Source organism: Alligator sinensis, unplaced genomic scaffold (assembly GCF_000455745.1).
Source record: "Alligator sinensis unplaced genomic scaffold, ASM45574v1 scaffold839_1, whole genome shotgun sequence".
NCBI classification, from domain to species: Eukaryota; Metazoa; Chordata; order Crocodylia; family Alligatoridae; genus Alligator; species Alligator sinensis.
The window spans coordinates 1478372-1498755 of NW_005841885.1; the positions used below are offsets into that span (position 1 = coordinate 1478372).

At 44.0% G+C, this 20384-nt stretch overlaps 1 protein-coding gene across 4 annotated transcripts in view; it reads left to right on the top strand.

Annotated features, from left to right (window-relative positions):
• The window catches only part of CHCHD6 (coiled-coil-helix-coiled-coil-helix domain containing 6), a 145437-nt gene that overhangs the window by 23452 nt on the left and 101601 nt on the right, over positions 1-20384 (top strand). For 2 of the 4 annotated variants that reach the window (XM_025196850.1, XM_025196852.1), the window contains exon 5: positions 16133-16153. The exons of the other annotated variants lie outside the window; for them this stretch is intronic. In XM_025196850.1, the coding sequence (XP_025052635.1) occupies positions 16133-16153 (21 nt within the window). The remainder of the gene's footprint in view (positions 1-16132; positions 16154-20384) is intronic. 4 annotated transcript variants of the gene reach the window in all.

Here is a 20384-nt window from a genome sequence, read left to right on the forward strand (position 1 = left end):
AGGCGCACAGCCACAGCATGCATGTGGCTAGGAGTGCAACCCAGCAGCTTGGAGATGAGCATCGGGCTGGTAAGTCTAGTGTAGGAGTGGGGCTGGAGCAGTGCTGTCCCGCTGGGGCGGGGTGCAGGACAGAGCTGTGAGCAGCTCACCCAAGGGGCATGGGGTGGGGGGGAGAGTGGCTTCTGCGTGCACCCTTGGGGGAGGCATGGGGGATATGTCCTCCGACCAGATCTGTGCGCGGAGAGCCCTGGACCAGCCACTTGCAGCTCTCTCCTGCACTGTGCTCCACGTTGGCTGGGCAGCCCCTTCCCTATCCCCAGCCCCACTCCCTCCTTCACCACAGGGGGCTTTGATCTGCCTCCCCTTTCCCTCCACGCTCCTTCTCTGCAAGAGACTTACCAGCTGTATGCTGCTCTCCAAGCTGCCGGGCTGGCTGGGTGCATACTGCAGCTGCGTTCATGTACGTGGCATTTATCGGCGATATTATTGGCCACATGAGCCAAAAAAAGTCAATTGCCAATAATGTTGATTTTCCTTTTATTGTTGCCAATACAATATGGACCGATTTTTATATCAGTGCACCTCTAGAGCGTGGTGTTGCCTATTAAAATCCTTTGGGGACCCTGCCCAGTCCCTTTGTGTGTTGCAGTTCATGCTGACCTGCAGGAAATCCCATTTAGTTATAAGCTTCTTGCTCCATTGCTCTACACTTGTCTTCTGGATGTAAACACCTGACGGTGCTTAACAGCGTCCTCTCTCCTCTGTTAAGAAGCAGCTCATTTGGTGGATGGGAAGTCTCATTTGCAAGTAACATGGGGGTAGGCAACCCCCCGGCACGGATGCCAGAACATGGCACACGACAGAACTTTGTTTGGTGGATGTGCCTTGGGGCAGATGGTAGGGAAGGGGCTGGGGTGGCAGTGCCACAACAAGGATTGGGCTTCTCTGCTCCCCCCTGGCATGCCAACATCTTACAAGTTGAGGTTACGGGTGTTTTTACCACTCTGCCCAAAAATGTTGCCGACCCCTGAATTAACAGAAAGACAGTGACCAAGGCAAGAGTCCTAGCATTGGAAAGTAATTTGAGGATCTGCTGGGAGGAGATCACATGGTGCCCAAACCCCCACATCATCTGTGTGAAGAGGAATGATGGGAAATGTAGATTGCAGAGGAATCCTTATAGTATGACAGGCAATGGAGAGACAGCAGTGAAGTGAAGCAGCTTGTTCGTTGTCCCAATAATGGATGAAAATAAGGCATGCTATTGGTGCATGTGGGGGAAATTGTACCTCCCAAAATCTATTGTCTCAACTTATTTCCTTTTTCCCAATATCTTTAATGGCCTGGAAGGACTTGACTACTTGTGGAGCTAGCTATAGTGAGTCTGAGGTAGGGCCTTTGAGCTTGTGTGGATACTTTTTCTGGGGAAGAAGGAAAGTCTTTTGGTTAAGACTTTGGCCTAGGAGCCACTCTTATTTTGGTTGAATTCCTGGGTTTGCCACTCACTGTGTAGCTGGGGAAAGTTACTTTATCTCTGTGCATTTTCTCCTCAAACAATTATGAGAGGTTGTGGGGTTTGTTTCAACAGTATTTGTACAGCTTGTATTTTTAAATGGATGATATTAGAGGCTTGTGAAAAGTATTCAGTATCAGTTGCCTCAGTGATAGCTGGTGGGACCTAAGACACTTGTCACTGAGGATCTAACCTGTAGTGGCGGTGGTGGGAGAATGCAGTGCAGTATGCTGTCACTGTGCCTAGGTGTGAATTTTTCCATGCCCTTTTTGGAAGTGGCTGGTTGAACATCCCTTGTCTTCCAGAAGCTCTAAAGGTTCTGTGGCCTCTGCTGCAAAGGAATAGTTGGCTAACAGTGTACTGTCATCTTGTTCCTGTGATTTCATTTGGCCTAGCAGGCCAAAAAGATAGCTCAGCCACCAAATTCCTGTGGGAGAGAACTTCAAGAGACCAAGCAAGGATGGAGCTGCCACTGTTCCTGTCCTACCCAGCTCAGACCTTTTGTAGAATAGAGATTCCTGGTATTGAGGTGACGATGAGAGACTTTCTTTCTTGTCACACACCAGCAATTAAATATGCATTTTAATTTTTGTGGTGCCACCTGCTGGCCTTTTCTAACAACTATCTTTCCTTTGGGTCTTGATCAGGATGTGTAGAGCAGTGCTTCTTAACCGGTGTGCCGTGAAGAGCTCTCTGGTGTGCCACAAGAATTTTGGGATAATGAGAAGAAAGTTCTCCAGCCACCTAGTGCTAACGAATAGGCTGCGTTGATGAGGTATTCACAGAAGACTCGTGCATGTGTTGGCTATGGGGGAGAAGGAGAACCAGCCAAGCAGAAGGAAATTCATCTATTGCGCGTGTTGGCTGTGGGGGACGCACAGTTCGCAAGCTTCTGAACAGCTGTGCCATGGGATTTTGCTGTGGCAATGAGTTATAATGAGCTCATAAGTATTGAGATGGGGAATGCCTTAACAGGTGTGCTGTGGAAGATTTTTATTAATGTAAGAGTGTCTTGAGCTGGAAAAGGTTGGGAGACACTGGTGTAGAGTACAGTTGCAAGCCAGTTTCTATCCTGACTTGACTCTTAACAGGACACATGTAACATGGGGCACTACAGAGAAGAACACTTTTTATAGTGCTTATGCCATTTTTGCAATGCTCCAGGGGATATACACATACACCCTTCTTCAACTTTTGTAGTGCGACAGAAGTATTTCCTTATCTAAGAACAAATCCTGTCCTTCTATTGAAATGGATACCGATCAGTTTTTGACACCAATTATAGGTGATTGGGGAAATCTTGTTTAGCCTGTATTGCGATGCATATCCCACTACGGCAGGGACACGCAATTATTTTGGGCAGAGGGCCGCTTACTGAATTTTGGCAAGCCATCGAGGGCCACATGACAGGTAGCCCAGGGCAGATTAATATTTATTTTCTAAATTTTTAGGGGCCCCGCGGGCCAGATAGAATGGCTTGGCGGGCCACATCCAGCCCCTGGGCCACATTTTGCCCACCCCAGTCTACGGCATATATCCACTGCTGTCAGCTAGGATCATAGATGCATGTCTTAATGCAGGCTCTTCAGTTGGCTCAGGTGATTTGTAACACAGCCTCTTTGGCTTGGGGGCTATTCTTCTCTATGTTGTTCAAGGTAACAACTCATGTTTATACATCTCTAAATTTGTTGATCTTAAGACTTTCTGTAGTGCCTTTTACTACAGTACTAAGGTACTTCCCAGGTGAATTGAGTCTTCATGATGTGTGGCATGGTGGATTTCATGAGTCTTCTGTTCTTCCTCTTCCAGTGAGGGGAAATTCTTTCAGGAATTCACCCTTGTAGGGGAGGGGAATTAGTGCTCTACTTATTAAAATAGTTATGATAAGAAAGCTTTGCCAGAACTTTTTTCCCCCTCTGATCCCAGTGCTGAGCTTAAAACCAACTATGAAATAGCCTTTTCTCTTAAATACTGGCTGCTGAAATCCCCTCCACATCTGGTGATAGTGGTTCAGCTCTGGAATTGACTTCCAGAGGTGGCAGAACTAATCCTAGAATTGGATCTCTTTCAGAGCATGCTGCAAAACCCTCCTATAAAAGCATGAGGCATAGTGCAAAACGGACATTAACTGCAATGTAAACGCAGCAGTCTTGCCAGATATTTGTCGAAAGCTGACTCTGTGAAGGCTGCTGTTCACCCTTTCCTATCTGGATCCTTCATCTGAACAATGCTTTCTACTTGCAGAAACCTACTGTGACCTAAAAGTGTTGCATAGGCTTTCCACATGAAGGTGGGCTGGATGACGCTCTTAAATATTGTGGTCACACAGGGATGAAAACAGAGGTGCCAGGGCCCATTGTTTCTTGAATGCCTCAGTTGGCATCTGGGAAGCAACATATTGAGAGAACGTTCTCTACCCAAATGGCAGAAGGACTGGTTGGGCATCAAGGAAGAGCAGATGGGGAGGAAGGATGGATGTAATCCAGATGGGGATTTGTGGAAGGTTTGTGTGTGCACTTTCAGTGTACATGACATGAGAAGTGGAGCATGGCAAGGGATGAGAGAAAAGAATCCAGGGGGTAGGGATGGGGAGAGAAAAGGCAGCACTGTGGTCTTGTTTTGTTTTTTGACTTGACGTGCGTGTGTGTGTGTGTGTGTGTGTTGGCAGGTGCGGAGGGAAAGGATCCCAGCCTGACAAAGCAGCCAGCAGCACGGCTGATGATTAATTGCCCTTTTTAAATTGCAATTATGTCACTCATCAGAACCCATGAACATTAATTCCCGATTTGCTGCGTGAAGAACAGAATGATGACAGGAGGGGCCCATTTTGCTAGTGTCTCAGAGGTGGTCTGAGTGCTGCAGCCAAGTGTTAATATTGAAAGCAAACCCCCAGTGTGACTCCTTGTATTGTACTGTGTTTGTCCTGCCCCCTCTTCTTTTACTTTGTCTTTGCCTTTCTCAAGGGTCCTCTCTTTCAGTGCTCAGAATTAGAATTTCCTTCATGGACAACAGTAGTTAGACTGGCACCTAGATTGAGCTAATGGGTTTGGGCTGTACTGGTTACTTGGATGAGTTGATGGCCCACTGTCATTCACTGCTGCTGTGTGAGCCTTGGTGATTCAAATCCTTTTTCAGTCTTTACTTGCAACTCCTGCTTCTGCCTCTACTTTCAAAGTCTGTAACTTTTTTTTTTTCCATTGTACCCAGGATTGATCCAAATAGATCTGCCAATTATGGTATTGCAAGGTGATGGGAGGCCGGTTCTTACCAGCTGAGGTCTTGCAACAGAGTTCCCCTGGCCCCCGCCCCCCTTCAAAAGCTATCTGAACAGATATGTGAAGTCCACCAGACCAGACTGAAAAACTGATTTCCTCTGCAGTTGGGTTCTTGCATTTGGGGAACAAAGACATGATGTGATCTAGCAGTTGTAAAAGTTTATGCCTAGGAGGTAGGACCTCAACATTTAATCCTGACTCTTCCCCTTATTTTCTGTGGATCTGGGCAAGTAATTTCAGGCTCCCTCCTCTACCCCCTTCCTTTATGACCCATCTGATGGCTAGGTGCATGTGTGGGGTTTTTTATTATTTTATTTTGGTTTTAATTGTAATTTTTTTAAAGTTCTCTCATGCCTTCTGTTACAAGCAAGCTTATAAATACATATATGTTACTTTATTGCTTTCTCGGAGGGGGTTGGTTTCTGCTAAGTTATCTAATTGATAACTGATAATTATAGTCCACATAAGGTAGAGCAGGAAGATGAGATCTCCACAAAAGAGGTGATTTCCAGTTTTTGCCATCCTTCTAGCACTTCATTTCTTTGGTAGTGGAAATGGACTCTTGCCCTGAAAAGCCTGTAGAGCTAGGACCTTGACTGAAGAGCTGGAAACACTGACCATGCAAATACCATAGGAGTTCACCATTACCTTGTAAAGGCCCTGAATTACCAGCAATGATTGTAAGCTAAATTGATGATGCTTTTTCAGCTTGGCGATGCTCCATATTTGTGTATGAGAGAATTGTTCCCCATTTGTAGAATGAATCCCATAATGTCTGGAAAATTGTGGCCCTTGCATTCAGTGCTTGGGTAGTGATGGGCACTTTTTTGGCTTATGAAAGTCATTGAAGTGGTTCCTTGCAAGAGTAGGGTGACTAGATTTTAACCCAAAGGATCCATTCCAACCCTATATTCCTGTAAACAGGAGAGATTTAATTCAGCAGACCTCTAGGGAAAGCAACTCAGGGTAGAGAGGGATGAAACAAAATGGTTTTCTTTTGTGCGTAGTGCTGCACTCCCTTGATTCATTTTTGTGCATGTAGTGGGTGTATAATGGATTTGTGTAAAAAGACCCTCTCATTGGGTTTGTGGGGCGAATTGAACAGCCTCAAGCTGGAAAGCTCAATGCTCCACTAGATAAATGGGTTAGTTCTCTTGCTTCCCTGATACTTTAGCTTTATAGTGCAATGATGAATTGCTCACCTTGTTCAGATCCTTCCAATACAGAACACCTTAGCCACTCTTGTACTGCCACTGTGGCCCTCTGAGGACCCTTCGGAAGGAATCTGGATGTTGGGGAGACGATTTCCTTAAGCAAACTTATTCTGTGTTTATAGGTAAATGTTTCCATTTCTTTTGTCCTCAGTGTTTCCTGTTGTTTGTTATTCTTGTTGCATTTTTACCTAATGTGAGCTCTTTGGAGAAGAGACTAGACTAAGCTTTGTAGTACTTGGTACTGTACAGTGAAGTCCCGGGGCTGCTAGAATAAATACTGGTAAATCTGTTTATGGTCACCCTGATCACAGAGATCTGTCCAGTTAGGTGGCATTGTCAGAACTATGCCTATTTGGGGAGATCTCTTTTCCAGTGCCTTTTTATCAGATGTCTTGTGTTTTGTACTAGGGCAGTAATATGCTACAGTACTGCCTCTACTCCTGTAGGATAGTGATACACTTTTGTAATTAATTTTTCTAGCCCTTTTTTTTTTTTTTTTTTTTAATACCCCAAATTGCACAGGAAGTGATTGGGCATTCCAGGAAATTGAGTCTTGACTGCTAGACTCCACAATAGCACAAAAGATTCTAACTAAACATTAGCTAAACACTTCCTTGACCTACTCTGTGGAAAAACATGTCTACTCTTAGTATTGTGAATTAAAAAGTTCTTAGTATGATGTAGGTTTCTATAACACCCTCTTTAACCAAGCACTTCTCAAATATTTACATACATCACTGATGAAATACCACCAACCTGAGAGGGTTGGGGAAGGGTTAGACAAGTGCTGCACAGAGTACTACACACCAGCTTAGGCCATGTAAATTTGATCTTGTGACGCTGGGGAAACGTCCACTCTGTTATGAAAAAGTCATGAGAACTTGAAAAGCTACGTAGAGCAACAAGATTTTAAGGCCTTTGATCATCCAGTAGACAGTGAACTGTATCAAACTCATCTGAATTCTTTTGAAGAGAAGGCAGGCTGAACCTACCTGGCTGGGAAATGTTTAGCCGTTTTGAACCGAATATTTAGACTGCCATCAGCTATAACAGCAATATTCTCTCTGTTGCAGGTTCTACTTACAGGCTTGGTTTCTTTGCCTTACTGTGCATGTGTAATACCTTGGTTGTGTTCTGGTTTGTAGGGAGTAAAACTTTTATTGCTGCCATTGACTTTGACTTTCCCTTAAGGAACAAGGAATCCACTTCTCTGTGCATGGTATGTTTTGAAAAACTAGAAAAGGCTGAGGTGTCACATTGTGACAGACGCTGCTCAGCAGTGGCCTTGCTGCCTGGTAATTCCAACTCTTGTAAGCTCAAGGCAAGCTCTGCTACCTTTGGGACTGTGGAGTGGAAAGTATCTTGCTATCATTGCTCAAGCATTGTGACCAGTGTGGAGAGGAGCAGTGGATGGAAAGGAGGAAGAGTGAAGCTGCTGCTCGTCTCTGTCATTTCTGTCCACATAAAAGGTTTTACAGAGGCAAGTAATATTTTGCAATTGAGTTTCTCTTTTAAAGATGCTCTGATGCTAATGTTGATTTAATAAGGTTCTCTCATTTTCTCTCTCTCTCCCTCTCTCTCTGCTTAATTTGAAATGTCTAATTTTGTGCTTCACAGTTCTGAGCACGGAATTAGTGAGGGAAGAAGAGCCAGAGGGAGGGGGAGAGCCTAGTACCACACCAGAAGTTGCCAGGGGAGATTGATTCAATAGAGTGAAAAGGTGCAAAGGGTTTATATGACCACAGCTCACGAAAACGTGAGGGTGGTGCTAATGAGAGGGAAAGCTTGATCTTCGAAGATGAGGAGTTTTCAGGTCTTTTCTGGGGAGGATATTCCAGAACTAAATAGAAATGGGATGTTGGAGTGTTGCTTTTCTTCTTTCAGAATGGGTTTTGCTTTTGATCATGTATATTAAGGGAAGGGAGGCTGTTATGAGGCAAATAATCCTTTAAACCCTTTTATTTTTAAAGGTTATTTTGATAAGTCTGGCATTCAGTTCCAAAGACACTTTGTATGGAGAACCAGGGATCCTTGCTAATTAGCAGATTGTTTTCCCCAAAACCAAATTTGCAATCTTTCATTAGCTTCCTTGATTGTCTACACCTGAGAATTCCCCTCTCTCCCCCACATTAATGTCATGCTAGTGGATGGGAGGGGGAAGTCACTGACATCTCTGGACATTAAATTCCTGTTTCTCATCAATGTCACCCTGATATAGAGGATTCTGGGTTGTAAGTGGTATAAGTACTTTTGTAGACATGGTGGTGAGAGTACAAGCTTTTCCCTTTCTTCCCAGCCCTACCCATGTTCTTGAACTCAGCCTCCCAGGAAACCACGTCTATGAGAAGGTTGCTCAGCTGCTGGCTTTCCTCCACTAGACAAATGAATCCTATTTAAACTTGATACCTAGCAACTGAGTTAGCGGAGACAATGCTGACGGCCATCTGGTCAGCGTAGGTAAGGACAGGTTGTGTTCAGTGCTGTCTACATTGTATTCACCTAACTCATTATAAATGGTGTTTGAAACATGGTTGAATCACCTGGCAAAGACAAGCCACTGATCAGTAAGGGTCACCATTGGCATTATACTGAATGGTACCCCCCTGTGTTGAGAAGGAGCTGTGTGTGTTTGTTCCAGTCACTAAACAATTGTCCAGTGGTAACAACTTCCAGTTGCTAATGAGCCAAGGCTAAGCCAGTCGGGAGTCTTTCATGTGCCTCATCTCTCTTCTCTATTTTAGAGGCAAATGTAATGTTACAGGGAAGATGACAAAAAAATCAAGCTTATGAAGCTTGTGACCAAGGTACAATAGTTTCTTATGGCTGAGTGAAAGCTCCTTTCTTTCATAATGAATGTTTAAGTGTAGCAGTGAAAGAACTTGATGTGCTGTCTGCTGCATGGCAGCCTGAAAAGTGATAGCTCCCAGCGCCATCCTGACAGAGCTTTCCACACGCCACTCTTATTTGCACTGTAGCTTAGCTCTCTCCCCACACCCTTACCTAAGCAGACATGTGAGCAGGCTGCCTGGAGAGCATTTTCCTCAAGGGTTCCTCGCGCTTGGAGTTTGGTTCACTACAGCCCAAGGTTTGTTGACTTGACTCTACAAGATGTGTCCATCTTCCACCCCCTTCCTGTGAGGGTAGATGGAGACAGTGTGGGAAAGTGATGGAGAGTGTTGGGTTACCTTTATTAACATAAAGCTCATTTCTATCGGTCAAAAGTCTATGTGGGCCCCGTGCTGCTAGCTTTGGGTTGCTGGAGAAGTGTGAGAACCTGGGCTACAGCAATCTGTGCTCTTTGAAAGCTTCTTTGGCCTGTTTTCAACATGCAGACTGCTCTGCATGAACTCCTAACACTGGAGAATCGAACGTGTTGCCCCTCGCTGCTTCCTACCTGACAGCTTCACTTAGATGCAAAATTCTGCTTCCGTTCCTGTCTCACACTCTTGTGTGGCATTGGCAGGACTGCTTTCTTTCATCCTTCTTTCTCCAGTTTGTTTCCAGTTAACATGGAGCTGAGCTAGCCTCCCCACCCCCCCATTATTTCCACTTTTAATGCAGAATCCAGTGGCAGACTCAAACCCTGACTTTGTGACATTAGTTGACTGACCAGATTAGCAAATGCGGAACAGAGTTAAGGGTTTCATCACATCAGATCTGTTCATATCAGACTTATTGTTAAGTAAACCTCTGCTTAACTTGCAAGACCCTCTTCTGATATAGGCTCTCCAATGGCATATGTGAAGTCATTTTCCGGTTTGGCTATTAATAATCTACTGCACTGGTGAACTTTATTCAATCAATAAATCAATCAACAGGTTCTTGAAATGGCTTTTATTGACTCTCTTTATTAGGAGCGGTAAGGTACAAAAGCATCTCATGGAAAGTAAATGATTATGCTTCAGCTATAATTAGAGAGCAAACGGTGTGCAGGTATGTTTTATAAATAGTACCTGCTATAATAGATGTTGGGATTTGATTTGAAATTTACCCAGTATTCAGAGCTGGATTGATTCCCTACATATTGAATCCCATAGAATCAAGACTCTTGATTCTATCTGGTCTACACGGCTAAGTTTTAGAACTTTATGTATTTTAAAAGCTCAATCATAAACATTGTTCACTTAAAAGATCCTAGGAGATCAGGAAGTGCTGGCTGGAGGGAACCTGGGCAACTGTGGGCTGCCTTTCTATCTGTTTTCTGTGCATGCCTTCAGACAGAGTTCACTGGATGATGCCCACAGGCTCCTCTAGATGTATGTAAGGGGCAGTGGGCACTAGGTGGAGTTCTCTGCTCGGTGTCCTCTTGTGGCATCCTATTTATTAACCTATAATCTGTACTCGTTTTCTTGTTTTCTCATGATTTGACCCATGGAATTAGTTGTTGTACATTTAGTGTTGTACATTTACCTCTAACTTGGGGGGCGAGGGGTGCTTGCAATTCCTGATGGGCTTGGGCCCATTGTCAAAGTTATAACAAATAAACTTGACTCATCCTGGGGATAAATATTACTGCAGTTTCTTAGGTCATGACAGCCCATGAAAGTTTTAATTGCACACCACTTGGACCTGAGAGCGAAACCAGTTTTCCTGCTGCTAAACTTAGCCAACAGCCCATTCCTCATTTACAACTGTAACTCCCTGCTTTTGTTCCTTGTAGAAGTTAATGGTGACAACTCTACCCATCCCTACCTCATGAGCTTTCTGAGATGCCTTCCTGTAAACCCCAGCATTTCATAGTGCACGTAGGAAAAATCTGTGCATTGCCCAATGAATGTAAATCAGCATTGAATTCTTGTAGCTATTACAAATGTTAAGCACTTGCACGACATGGAAAACTGCTGTTTGCAAATTGTGCTATCAAATGGAAATCAAAATTTTGCTGGCAGTGACATATATTTGCAAGTTTCTCTTGATACAGCCGTGCCGTGGAGACTGCAGTGTAAAAATAAAAGAATATAGTTCCAGAGCCTGAAAACCTCTTCCTTGCCCATCCTCTGTTCCTTCTTTTTACAGATGGCTTTATTATGATGTACTCAGCCTTCATTAAAAGATGCTACCTTGCAGCATTATCTCTGATCGGAGGCTTGTGGGGGGTGAATAGTGCATTTAGCCAAGAACCAGCAGACTCGCTATTTAGAATGCACAGTTGGAAGCAAAGCCTCCAGAAGTGAGAATCAAGTCCTTAGTGGACATTTTTCTGTAGCTCAAAACCATAACCTAATTTGGCAGCTTTTTCCTAGCAGGAAAAGGATTAGTGTGATGTGGGTGCTTTGGGCCAAGACTGAGGTGCTTTAACAGAACCATAGGTGGGGGAATTTACACACTGCCTGTTTGTTTTTACTGAATGATCGTGGAAGCGAAGGATTCTGCAGTCAAGTCATCTCGATACACAGTCCTTTTTCCTCTTCCAGGTAGTCCTTATTATCTCTAGCTCAAAGCTTCTGTCTCCATTTTACCTTGCTTTAACCCACCTCATTTCAGGTTCTGAGGCAGCTCAGAAAGATGGTGTATCCCCTATGTCCATGTATATCTATCTTGTTTCTTCCCAGCGGGATTTAGAAGGCAATTGGTTAATGCCAAGTCTTTTCCTTGATTGTCTTCATGGCTTTCTCACACATTCAAGTGTTTTATTAGGCTCTAGTGCAGAAACTGGAAGATACCGTGAGTGTACTGCTGGTTAAGGTATGTTCTATGTATGTCTGAGTGAGAGTATAGAATATACAGTAACATGTGCAAGTGTCTGGCCTTGTCAAAAATCCCTTCTATGATGTTGGAAACTGGACCATTGAGTCTTCATTTGCAAAATGACCTTGCATGGAGATGGGATACTTCTGCAGGGAGACGAAGCAGATACGTGACTGCGATCTCTGAAAACTTTAAAGGATTTCCTTACCCAAGCATATAGCTAATAAGACCATTTTTTGCCCATATTAAAAAAAAAAGCCTCAAAGCTGACTTCATTCCCTTTAGAGAAAAGAGAGTTTAAGAGAAGCTTCTTAAATGAATAGAAATTAGATTTCCAATCTTGTGACAGCTGCTTTGGCAGAATTTGTTGTACTGGATTAGTCCAATGGACCATCTACTACAGTATTCTGTTGCCAGCAGTTGCTGATGTTTTCAGGGGCAGATGAAAGTTTCCCATTCATCCCTATGATTGTGTTGTGCTGTGCAGTGGGGTAGAGAATGCTCTTTCCTGGCCCTATGCATTGATCATTTTATGCTGCCCAGAGGCAGGTGTGTTGATTACAGGTGCACTATGAATTTCATATAGCATTGGTAGGGTTTCGATATAATAATCCATCTGTAGCGTTCCATTCAAATGTGGGTATCTCTGTGCTCCGAGTGGCTTGAGAGAAACTGGTCCCCTCACCTTTTCTACTCCACCTATGTGAACTGAGCTGAGGATAGGTGTGTGGGGCCACTACTACCACCACCCATCCTCCTCCCCAGTGATATCCCAGCGGGTCAAGTTGTTAGGTAGGCAAAGTCCTAGACTGATGAGGCACAAACCAGAAATAATTAAGGAGCTGATAGGTTCATAGGATTGGCTCCTTGGGTGGGGAAAAAGCCTATTCACTTGTAGGCTGAGCAAATCTAATTTGGAAAAGGTAAGGTGCAATTGAGGTAGAACCTCGTGTCCTTCAACAGCTGGCTTCTGTTCTTCTGGGTGAGCTCAGGAACCTTAGAACTGCATTTGCCTAAGAGGAACTTGGGAGGAGAAATGAAGGCTTAAACAGATTAGTTTTTGCCTTGTTTGCTGTCAGACCTTAAATATTTTGAGCATTTGTCTCTGGAGAGCCTATACTCTCTCCATAAGCTTTCCATAGGGGAGGCATTCAATGCCTTGCGTATTGGCAGTCTGAGTAATGAGAGCTCTGTAAGTGTGTATCAGGGGGATGGTGGGGAGGGGAGAATGTGGGGTGAGGGGGAAGTGTTAAAGTAAGCAAAGAAAGCAGCTGGTTTACTTTGGATTTTGTAAAATAGATTTCTCTCTCTCCATTTTAAATGAAAACTATCAACAGTAGGCATCACCAACTCATTTGCAGCAATGCTATAAGCATTAGAGCTGCTGTTGTCCCTGAATCATAAAGGGGCAGAGGCTTTTACTGCTACTTTCTATCTTCCATGTTTATAAAATTGTATATGTTTGGTATACATTAGACTTGGGCAATTTCATCTGAGCCTTTCCTTAAAATTGATCACAGCTCAGTTGCCGCTCTCTCTCTCTCTCTCTCTCTCTCTCTCCCTCTCCCTCTCCCTGCTCCTTCTCTGTTGGCTGGCAACAATATCTGCCTCTTATTATGTTTAATACTGATGCTGCTTCAGTTTTCTGTTAAAGTGGAAGTGTTTAAGGGGCTGGGAGCATGAGACAACAGATATGTGGGTAATGAGGGTCTACTTGTGCTCTTAAGGCTCTCTAATACCAGTCATCATGAAGATGTTTTGGGCTCCAGATTTTTCTCTTTGAAGAAAACTTGCTCTTTGCTGGTTCAGAAGATGAAGCCTGGCCATCGGGATGCCAGCACATCGTATGCCATAACCCCTCAGACTGTAGTGTGCCTATCCCCAAGTTGTTAATACAGCTGATTTGTGTGTTGTGAACCTGTTGTGTTCCCTGCGTTGAGGTTTCTGTCATGTCATATTTGGCCAAGATTTTTGTAGCTTCTCTTATTCCCACTTCTCCCTTTCCCTCTTCTGACACTGGCAATGCCTTGTAACTATTATATCCATTTTCCTGCTGACTCCCTAAGTAGGAAATGTCTAGCCCAAGAGTCAAGGTTTTTGTTGCGACCTTGGCTGCCCTTGGAGTTGGATGTATGACCTTCCTTAAAAATAACATCTGGAGTTTCCCTGGGCAACTGTTGATTCCATCCAGATTGGTACAGTGCACAGGCACCAACCTAGCCCACTTTTTGAGTGCCAGCCATATTGTAGCATGGTGTCAGACAGATAGTAAAACTTAAACTGAGTGTTACCTGTCATAGTCTGGATAGGTGCGAAAACTTCTGGTAACGCATGTATGTGTGACTATGTTTGCTGGTGTGGGGAAAATGAAAAGCCAAAAATGTAATACAAGTGAACAGTACAGTGGACCAAGAAACTTTTGCAAGATACTTGAGACACTGCTCCTAGCCTAGCATGCCATCTCTGGCTCACCTGAACTTTCTGGACATGCATGCCTTTATTTGCCTAGTTCCTGAATAAAGCCAAAATCCAAATGGGCACTGTTCTTTTCCATGTGGCTACCCAGTATAAGGTGATATTGATATTGCTGTGGTGCCTGTTTTGGTAGCAAACTTTTGCACCCTGTACAGTTAAAGGAGGAATCTAAGTTTTATATTTTAAATCTGTTCATAAAACTTTTTTCCATTCAGTGACTCTTAGTGATTTTTCACTTTACAAAAGGTGGCAGATTTAAACCTTTGGAAACAAAACACTGTAGCTGCAGAGCAGGTTTGGCATGGGCAAGAGCAGTGGAAAATTGTCTCAAACTTGGTGCGGAGAAGCTGCCTGGAGGGTGGGAGGGTAAATTCATTCTCATTACTTTGCATTTCTGCAGAGACTGTCCAAAAGGGAGTGAGTGAGTACCTGTTTGTGTGCAGATGTTTGCGTGACAAAACACATGCTAGGAGCATAGCAGGTAATGATGTAAGTGCGCTGTGAATGACTGATGTAGATCCTGCAAAAAGCTACCTGTATGTGGCATCTCTAATTAAATGTGCTACAAACAGCCGTACACTCGCTCCTTTCTATCCATCCAATGAGATGAGATGCTCTCTTGAGTCTTGGACTATTTAAAAAAACAACAGCACAAAAACAAAAAACCCCAACACATTGTCTCATCTGTAGATACCAGGAAAGAGAGAGTTTATTCAAACCAGGCTTCTGTCAAGCTCAGTTGTTGGTGGGTGTTGGCTTGCTGGAGACTTGGTGGTGATGCAGAAAGGAGGGAATTGGCTTCAGCCACTTGTACTATATATATTCCTTCCTGTCTGTCTGTTTGTCTGTCTTCAGTTCCACCCCTCTTGGCTGTTACAAAGGGTGGGGACAGACAACATACACAGCTAATTGCGTATCATCCTTCAGTAATCTCAGGTAACTGCTCTGTGCCGTTCAAATGATTGCAACTCCCATAAACCCCTTGCACTCTGCCGTCTGTTCCCTCTGGCACTGAACTACAATCAATGAGAGCGTTTGTCCCACTTTGCCAGCCCCCCTCAAATAAATAATTGTGATTTAAAATAAATAAATAAAAGGGCAGTCTGTCCAAAGGTCCCACTTAAAGAATGGGCTGCCTATTTGAACATAGCCTGGAGAAGAAGGGGGGGCACAGCAGCCCTCCACAATGAATGAGCGCTTTGGCTGCCTCATAAACACCCTGGCTTCAGACTTAGGTGTTTATGGGCAAGAAAGGTTTATCATCTTGTACTTGCTACTGTACTTATTATTTTTGACTTAAACAATAACCTGACAGCAGCAGAGCGTGTAAGAGGAGATACTGGCACTCCCATGCTCTGTGCATTTCCTACCTGGGAGCCCTTAAATCAGCTTCCTGAACAAAAGAGGGAGGGAAGGCAGCTTAGATCTGGCCTCAAGTTCAGGCCTACACTGTAGGTGTATTGGCCTGGTTGTGAAAGGGGACTTGATTGGAGAGCTGATCAATCAAGAAGCTTTCAGTGAGGAAGTCCCCATTGCAGCCATACCACCTTAGGGTAGGTAAAATTGACCTTGTACAGGAGATGGCTCCTCTTCTCAGAGCAGCTGGATAAATGTTTGGCACTGTAGGGTACCCCTGGTCTCAACTGCATTCTTTATGTTTTGTTGCTGATGGTGCTGTCTCCAGCATTGTGCAGTATTTTTGCATAACGCCATGAACCCAGATGCTTCGAATGTCTCTGTCCAGCATTGGCTCTATATGTGGACATTACAACAGTGTGACACACGGACACACATGGACACACGGGCACATAGCCATACTGTTAAAATGCTCATCATTTTAAAGGAACTTTGCTGAACTTGTCATATTAAAAGCTATATTGTGCAGCAGCAGGCAACCTCCATAAATCACTGATTTTTCTTTTTTCCTCTTTCCTTCCCCTTCTCTCTCACACTCTCTTTATTCCAAGCCTGCGGATTTGGACGCCTGGGTAAGCTCTCTTTTTGTCTGGATCTTGCTTATTCCAAGTGTCATGTTGTTACCGTGCGCATACAGATTGTTATTGCCGAGCACAGATGCAGGATTTTATTTTCTGTCATTACATTTTAAAAGGTGTTCAGCTAGAAAATTGCATATTATTTCCTCCATAAAGATTTTCAGTGGTTCCTTTTGTGTAGCTTACAGCTGCTGAAACCAAACTTGATAGGGGAGTGTGTGTGAGAGACTGAGGGGGCAGCAGAAGCAGGAAGGAAACAAAGCTTACTCAAGTGTTGCTCAGTAAGGCCCTGAGGCTGAGTCTGCATTATGGGTCTCTTTAACTATGGTGCCAGAGAGCTGCTCTGCTTGTGTAGATACAGCTCTACCAACAAAAGGAGATTTCCTCCCTACTGCTAGAGTTAAACCATCTTCTCCAAATAGCAAAAACACTGTTCTGCTAGTGGAGATGCCTCTACACTGGGGCTTTTACAGTCATGACTGCATTATCTGTGGGGTGTGACCTTCTCACACCCACAGCTGACATAGCAAGGTCAGCAGAGCTTCACTGGAGTTTTCATTCATGGTTAAAGATCATTTAAAGTCAATTCTGTTGGCTTCAGTAGAAGTGGCAATATAATAGGGCTTGAGATGGAGCTGAATTGCCACGATATGGACCGGGGATCAAAGAATAGTAGGATGACTTTGCAGACCTCAAATGCCTCAAATAGCGATTTGAGAACTGTACCAACAACCACTGACTTGTTGGCTAAGTTAGTCTGAGACTTGCTTGAGACTCATTGCCTATAAGTCTCTCTCGGCAGTGCTCCAGCTACTCTAGTTCTAGACCACACCGTTTTCCAGCGCGCTGTGGTCCTGGTGGGTCGCAGGCCTTTTGTTCCAGTCCTTGACCCAGTTCTTCTCCATACCATAACTGAATGAGGGCATGCTGCATAACCATCTGCAGTTGTTGGGCCACGGTGTCCAGATGAGACCTATCAACTGAATTTCTTCTGTGGAAGTACTCCCAACCCTGCACCATCCCCTAGTCAAAAAAAATGAGTATAGAAACAAGATATTTTTAAAGAGAACTTCAAATCTTCTCTTTGCGGGCGGGCGCACTGTCTTTTCCAGCAATGGTCCTGTAAAACACTAGGAGTTTATAGTCTGTCTGTGGCTGGTGGATCTGATTTTTTGGAGAAGATATGCATTTCAGAATATCTGTTGCCAAATGCTGTCAATTGCCTATGGGAAGAACTCCAGTTTGCAAAGATGGATTCTGCTCCTCGCCCTCTTCCCAACATCTAGGATTCTTGGTGGTTTTGCCAGTTGGAACAGCCTAGTTATAGCTATCAGCTGCATGGAACACTTTTGTTCGTCTCATGCTAGACGCCAATACATTACCTTAGTCTGCCCCAGCTAGCAAACCCCTCTCTTCTTGCAGATCTTTTATCTGGGTTACATGTCCATGTCTCAAGGTGTGTAGTGAGCAAGGTTAAAAGAGAGAGAGTTTTGTTATCTTGTTTTTTGGGGGTTTTTTTGGGGGGGCGAGCTTGAGTAAAGAATATAAAAATGCCATACAAGTATTTTGTGTGAAATCAACAGTACTACATACATTCAAACAGCTGGCATGGTACCTTCCACAAGCCTAGCAATGGAAGACTGATTGCAAGGTCTTTACTAATGTTGTGTGTGGCTTCTTAGGGTAAGTTCAAGGAAGTACATTGTTTTGCATATAAAGCTCATGCTTTTCCACGAAGACTTCTGAAGTGCCATGAAGGCCTGTCTGTCTTATGGCAGCCAAAATCACAGAGGGTTCTGATTTGTGAGTATCATATGTTTTGTGCCTAATCCCTAAGGCACCAGTTTTTAACCTCGTTAGACTCAAAACACCCTTTGGAAAATGATAGCTGTTAGCTTTCGCTCATTTTTTGACTACACAAAATAATGGAGCAATTCTGTTGCAAAGATCTCGGCCCACAACAGGTCAGAATGTTTTAAAGCATATGGATTTTTATTTCAAACTTCTGAATCTTGTGAATTGTGTAGGTGTTTGCAATATTGACATTGGATGTGCATGATGCCCCATATGACCCTTAAAAGGCTCTCTTGACACCCCTGGCCACCACCCTGGTTGAGAGTCACTGTCCTAAGGATTGGTAACAAATGGTTTGGAAACCATGCAAGTCCCCTTTTATAGCTCATTCCTTATGCCTGCCTTAATGAGGGACAAGGAACATGGAAGAAAGACCACATTGCTCTGCAGTAGCTTCTTATGGGTGACCCAAGTTTTTAATGAGATCTCCAAATCTCCTTGTCTGGCAAGGTGATTTCATCAACTTAGAAGATGTTTGGGCAGCAGGGAACAACCAAGAGTTACGGGGTCCCTCAGGTTGTCCCTACTTACTTGCATACACACAGAGAATAATTTTTTTTTCAGTCTTTGCCAGCTCCTGATTCTTCAGCAGTTTGTAGAAACTGGGTCTAGTTTTCACCCTGAATGCCCCAGGTTCTCTGCTGAACAATGCTGTATTGATGGTGTGTTGTCACTGTCCCATCTTGTGAGGCCAGAACTCCTGGCTCTCAATGCAGTCTTATTGCATTCCTTTGCAGAGGACAGAAGTGGGTTTCTTGCATGTGTGCAAGGGAGGCAGTCTTCCCACTTGTTCTGTCCTCTCAGTTTTCTAACCCCAATGTTCATTCTCTTACATTCCACTTCTGGTTAGTTTCCCTTCTCTGTTGCTCACTTGGTGTTTTAGGTTTCCTTCAACAACCAGGCTCACTCTTTTCTTAGTGTTCTGCCCTCCAGCTGTATATTCCATCTTCTCTGGATGTTGGCCTTCCTTGTACAATGTGCCCAAGTCCAATGAAAGCCCTTAAACATGAATGTGAAATGGGTTGGCAGTTCTCCCAAACAGAAGGTTCAAATTGGTGTGTTATATGTTTCTTTATTCTTGCCATGCATTCTTCAGTTATAAAGACCTTTACGTGAGGAGTGTCTCTGATGCTTTGTTTGCCACCTGCAGTCTCAATCCTCTGTGAAATTATTATAATCTCCATAGCAGTCAGCTCCATCTGGGACATTACAGGCTTCTGACTCCTGTGTAGGGGAATAAGCAGCAGGACTAGAAAATTCATAATATCCTGGATTCATGCAAAAATGTCCCTGGTTGCAGATGTAGGGAATATTTCAAACGACACATGCTCTGACAGAATCCTTCGTACTTCAAACATCAGATTAAAGTTCCTACTAATAACAGCTGGGGGTAGAGGAAAATAGAAAACAACTTTCAAGCTGTTCTGTCACAGAACAGGATGCTTCTCAGAACTCCTCAATGGACTGAAGCCTTAGCAGATCTTTTAAAATGAGCCAGACACTGAAAACATTGTCTGAGTTACAAGGAGAACTTTCCCTGGCAAGGTGATGGTGACGTTGAGGAAAATCATCAGAGAAGTTAGACATATTGGGAGGAAGAAAGGTCTATGAATTAGGGTGCTGGTCTGGGAGTTGGGAGACCAAGCTTCAAGTCCCCTGCTAGGCACAGGTTTCATGGTTAGTAGGTCATGTCTTCATCCAGGTTAAGGAGTGCTGCTGTGAAAACATGCCCTGTGTATACCTAATGTTGGAAAACAGTGGACTCATAAAATCAGAAGGAAGTAGAGCTGGAAGGGATCTCTAGAGGCCTAGTCTAACCCCCTGCGTGAAGTAGGATCATCCCTATCCAAGCCACCCCATACAGTCCATAATCTAAACTCTACTTAAGGTAATCATCAACCCAGATACAACATAGACATAATACCCTAACCTGTCGCAGGTAAAGCAGGGAACCATGGTAGCCAACATCCTGCTTCTGTGAAATGTCAGTGTAAGCTCGAGAGATCCCAGGTAGGGGCCCTACCCCCTGCTACAGAGGAAGGTAAAAACCCCTGCAGTCCTTATCAGTCTGACTGTGGGGTAAAATTTCTTCCTGACTCTGAGCAGAGGGGCAAGACCTTCTAGCCAAGAACTTCTGGCATTGATCCCAGCAGGAGCATTGGCACACCCCAGTTGAAGTCCCCAGCCAACACCCAATGCCTCTGAGGAAGGCTTAAAAACTTCCTGACATGTAGCAGCAAGTTTGCTGGGGAGGAGCAACCAACCAAGCATGGGAAATACCCATAGTAAAATATAGATTCATAGATGTTTGGGTCGGAAGGGACCTTAGCAGATCACTGAGTCCAAACTCCTGCCCTGGGCAGGAAAGAGT